The sequence below is a fragment of the Neofelis nebulosa genome, chromosome 16, assembly GCF_028018385.1.
Source record: "Neofelis nebulosa isolate mNeoNeb1 chromosome 16, mNeoNeb1.pri, whole genome shotgun sequence".
NCBI lineage: Eukaryota > Metazoa > Chordata > Mammalia > Carnivora > Felidae > Neofelis > Neofelis nebulosa.
In genome coordinates this window covers 34,034,119-34,038,662 of record NC_080797.1, presented here as the reverse complement: position 1 = coordinate 34,038,662, position 4,544 = coordinate 34,034,119, and the positions used below count along the sequence as shown (strand labels likewise).

Sequence of the window (4,544 nt, the reverse complement as noted above, 5' to 3'; positions counted from 1 at the left end):
GTTTTGTTTTTTTTTCACTAGAGTGTGAACCCTATGAGGCCAGACTATATTCCCATAGTCTCTCTGGCAGAGCACACAGTATGAATGAGGTCAATAAAGTCCTATGGAGTGAAGAATTCTCTCTTTAACTATTTGAACAAGGGGGCCCTTGGGGTATCTGCTTCTGGTCAGCACTCTAACCAGCACCTGAAGGATTTCTGCTCAGGATGCCTAACCTATAGCCTCCTTAATGAGAGAGAACGGATAGCTATGCCATCAGGGGCCCAGACCAGACTCAGTTCCTAGGTTAGCCACTTCCTGACTAGGCGACCTTAAGACAAGTCACTGAACCCTTCGCAATTTTCTTTCCCCGTAGAATGCAGACAGCACCAGTCCCCACCTCACGGGCTGCTGTGAGGATAAACAGTGGTAATGGGTTTAGGCTTAAGCTGTCTTATGAGGTTCCAGGTTTATACAGGTTTGAACACTGACTTAGGAAAGATAAAGAAGTAAGATTCGTCAGTGTCTCCAGTAGACCCTGGCGGAGGGAGTGTACATGTGGAGTCTCTCTCTCTCTCTCTCTCTCTCTCTCTCTCTCTCTCTCTCTGGGGGAGGAGGATGCCGTGATATAGAGTACTAAACTCTTCGCCTCTCCTTCCTAGTTAAACGCTGCCACATTTGTCTCTCCCATTTTCCATCCCGAGTTTACCTCCAAATATTAGAATATGGTAGAAGAGATCAAATAAAACGGTCACCAATTGACCAGACGTCCATCCATGTGTTGTCTGGGTTGCAGTGCACGTATCTCCCTGCCCCGCCCCTCCCCGCCCTTCCCCGCTGCCGCGGGACTGCTGATTGGCCCAGGCTGCGTGACGTCAAGGGGGTTTTTAAGGACGAGTCCCAGGACCGCTCCGCAGTGGCGGCGGTGGCGGCGCGGTGGCGGCGCGCAGGCGGCGGCCACCGGGGTGGTTCGCTTGGAGTCGGGTGGCTAGTCTGGAGAGACGCGGGGAGAGTGCCGCTGACGGAAGGTAAAGGGGCTGTTCTGGCGGTGCTGAGGTGGCCCTGGTGCGGGACCTGGGGAGCTGGAGTCGGCGATCCGAGCCAGGCGAAGTGTTACGGGACGGTGGGAAGGGGGTCGCGGTGTAAGGAGAGGCGTGTCAACTGCCTGGGGACGTGGAGGGCTGGTGGGAACGGGCCTTACTCTCTGTTCTCAGCGCCCGTACCCTAACTCTTAATTTGAGAGCTCTGCCCGACCTGCCCATTCCTGCGAAGATTTTCGCCTGGGGAATAAGGGTCTGTGCGCCTGCTACCGCGCCACGAGAGCTCGGGGAAGAGGCTTGGGAAGCCACCCGTCGAGGTCTCATCCCCCCACCTGTGTCCAGGACCCGGGGGTTTCTCTACGTCTCATCGCCCCTGAGAGACGGGAGCACCTCTGTTACACTTGTAGCTGCTTATGCTTAAAAAACAAAACAGAACAAAACAAAACATGGAATTTTAAAAAAGAAGGATGGGCGGCAGATTTAGGAAAGGATCTAGAAGTTGCAAATTTCGTGTTTATTGTTAAATGTCCCCCTTTTTCTCCCATGACCTTTCCTTATTCAGATAACCCAGCTGTGGTCTCCAGAGCCTGCAGATCGAAGCCACGTCCTTGCTTCTACCGTGTGCCCCAAGACCTGTACCTTAGCTGCAGCTCACCATGGGGAACCACTTGACAGAGATGGCGCCCACTGCCTCCTCTTTCTTGCCCCACTTCCAGGCCCTGCACGTCGTGGTCATTGGGTTGGACTCTGCAGGAAAGACCTCGCTCCTTTACCGCCTCAAGTTCAAGGAGTTTGTCCAGAGCGTCCCCACCAAAGGCTTCAACACAGAGAAGATCCGGGTGCCCCTGGGAGGGTCCCGCAGCATCACCTTCCAAGTGTGGGATGTTGGGGGGCAAGAGAAGCTGCGGCCCCTGTGGCGCTCCTACACACGTCGGACAGATGGGCTGGTGTTTGTGGTGGATGCCACCGAGGCTGAGCGCCTGGAGGAGGCCAAGGTGGAGCTGCACCGAATCAGCCGGGCTTCGGACAACCAGGGTGTGCCTGTGCTGGTGCTGGCCAACAAGCAGGATCAGCCTGGGGCACTGAGCGCAGCAGAGGTTGAGAAGAGGCTTGCAGTGCGAGAGCTTGCAGCAGCCACGCTCACCCACGTGCAAGGCTGCAGCGCTGTGGATGGGCTGGGCTTGCAGCCGGGCCTTGAACGCCTGTATGAGATGATCCTCAAGAGGAAGAAGGCAGCCCGGGTAGGCAAGAAGAGACGGTGACCCGAGGCTGTCCCCTCCTCAGCAGTAGGGGTCTCCATACTTGGACAGCCAGGCGGAGTGTGCGGCCCGTCACTCAGCTCTGGGGTGCGGGACCTGTCCACCTCAGTGAAGGACCAAGGAGCACATTGGGGGTCCTGTTTTGGTGCAGCACTGGGGAGGGGATGGGAGAGGGGAGGTCTCATGTCCTTCCCGCATCCTCACCTCCGGAGAAATGGGGGCTGCAGAACTGGGGAGGCTTAAATGTAAACTGTGACTCTACCTCGACCCCATTTCTTCTTTTTCTTCTCTGGCTTTTCGATTAGATATGTTTTGGGGCAAAAGAAGGTTGTTTGGAGAATGCATCTGGGATGAATGAGGGTTATCCCTCCCCTGACCCCCCCCCCCCAAACTGGGGTGTCTCTGCAGGCTGCTTTTCTAGGGATGCTAGTCACAATAGTCTTTATTTTTGTGTCTGTGTGAATGTGCCAAGAACCCCTCCACATTTGTAGATCCACAACTGTTTTTATAAGCTGTGTGTGTCCTCTGTATTATTATTAACTATTTTTTAGCATTTGCATATAAGTTATTAAAGACTGATGATGCTGTAGCTCTGACCTTGGTCTGGCATTTTTCTCTCTCCTTACCTAGCCCCAGGAGTAGTCCTGGATTTCTATGTGGGTGGCAGGAATGGGGAGGGGGAGCCTATCTTGAAGCTGAACTTGCAAAGGAAACACTCCTCTAAAAATTAGATTGTGTGTTTATGGGATGGCTGGTGGAAATTGTAGATGGAGTTGAAATGCCCTCCCACCTCCCAAGCTATTACCTGATTTCTGCAGTTTTGGGGGTACCCCTTCTTCCTCCTGCTTTCCTCCCCTCCCCTCCTCCTCTGGCTCTTACTTGCCCCTCATACCAGCTGGTCCTTGGGGACACTTCTAGGTCTATATAGGTAAATCCTCAAGGAGCCATTCTGTTCTCATCCTCCCCCACTCCCCAGCAAATCCCTCCCCTCCCCTCCCCTCCCCTCCCCCCCCCCCCCCCCCCCCCCGCCCCATTCCCAGATCAGGCTGATCTGATTTTTTTTTCCACCTTGGGGATCCTGTGAGAATGGAAAGTAACTCCTTCCTGGCTTTAAGCCATCTCTGTGTGCTCAGTCCTGCTGACTGCAACTCACCAGTGGCGGCAGTGGCAGCGGCTGGTGCTGGGGAGGCCTGGGCTGGATTGAGCCAGCCTGGCCCTGGTGACTAAGCCGTGAGTTGCTCAGCTCTGGGAATGGTAGCTGTTCCCACAAGAGGGGCTGTAGTAGCAGTGGGTGTTTGTGCCTGGTGGGAATGTGGACTGCTAGACTCCCACCCCCCCACCCCCCGGGGAGGAGGGGGAAGGTGTAGGCCACCAAGAGCAGTGATAAGAATAAAATGCTAATGTTTTAGAGGCTGAGGGCCTCTGCCCAGACTTTCAAATCCGTCCCCTCCACCAAACCCAGGGCCAGCTGAGTCTGAGATGATGAACAATCAGACCCTCTTAAGCCGGGATGGGAGTAGTGAATAAATACCAAGCACAATTCTTTCCAGTCCTCAGCCCCTCAGTTCCTCAGCCTTACCCTTTGTGCAAACATGGGATCCCCAGAGTGGGTTTGAGTCCCCACTCCAGAATCAAACAACGTAGGGAGGACAAGAAGGTGCTGGCAATCCTATCCTGCGGGAAGACTTCCTAAGGAACTTGCTTCTTCCTAGCGAGGGCCAGCAGAAGCTGAGTTTTGCTGTGGAATCTGGGCCAGTTCAGATTTGTCTCCCCTTCACGGCTGGCAGGATGCGGGTGGGTATGCATCGATCCGGAAGGGTGCCCAAGTGTGCGTCAGTGCGGGGCCTGCTCAACAGAGCTGCTGGGCTGGTTCTGCCGGGCACACGTGCTACCTGGCCCCTCTCTGCACACGCTTGTGACTCATCTCGCTCAGTCCTCAGGGCAGAGTCCTCTCCTGCAGCCCAGGAACAGACTAGAGAGGACCTGGTTAGAGGGGCCTGTCTTGGTAGGAGATCTTCTCTCCCCAATCCACCCCAATAATGGTCTTTTGTCTCAAAAGGACATCTTTTCTCCATTTCTGGTCACCTGGGGGACTGAGGTCTCCAGATCTGGAAGAACCTACACATGTCTCCCCCCCCCCCCCCCCCCCCGCCCCAGCAGAGGGGCCTCCATGGGGCCAACCCCTGGTTCTGGTCCCGCCAACCACCTGACCTCCCTATCTGATGAGAACTGTTGTCTGCTCACCCAAACTCCAGCCCCAGGCAAG

The 4,544-nt window shown here is 55.2% G+C and overlaps 1 protein-coding gene across 1 annotated transcript; it reads left to right on the top strand.

Moving 5' to 3' along the window:
* Positions 1–916: 916 nt before the first annotated feature.
* ARL4D (ADP ribosylation factor like GTPase 4D) lies at positions 917–2,874 on the top strand. Its single transcript, XM_058702719.1, has 2 exons — positions 917–1,007; positions 1,582–2,874. The coding sequence occupies exon 2, from the start codon at positions 1,676–1,678 to the stop codon at positions 2,279–2,281; it is 606 nt and encodes a 201-aa protein (XP_058558702.1). The 5' UTR covers positions 917–1,007; positions 1,582–1,675; the 3' UTR covers positions 2,282–2,874.
* The last annotated feature ends 1,670 nt before the right edge of the window (positions 2,875–4,544 follow it).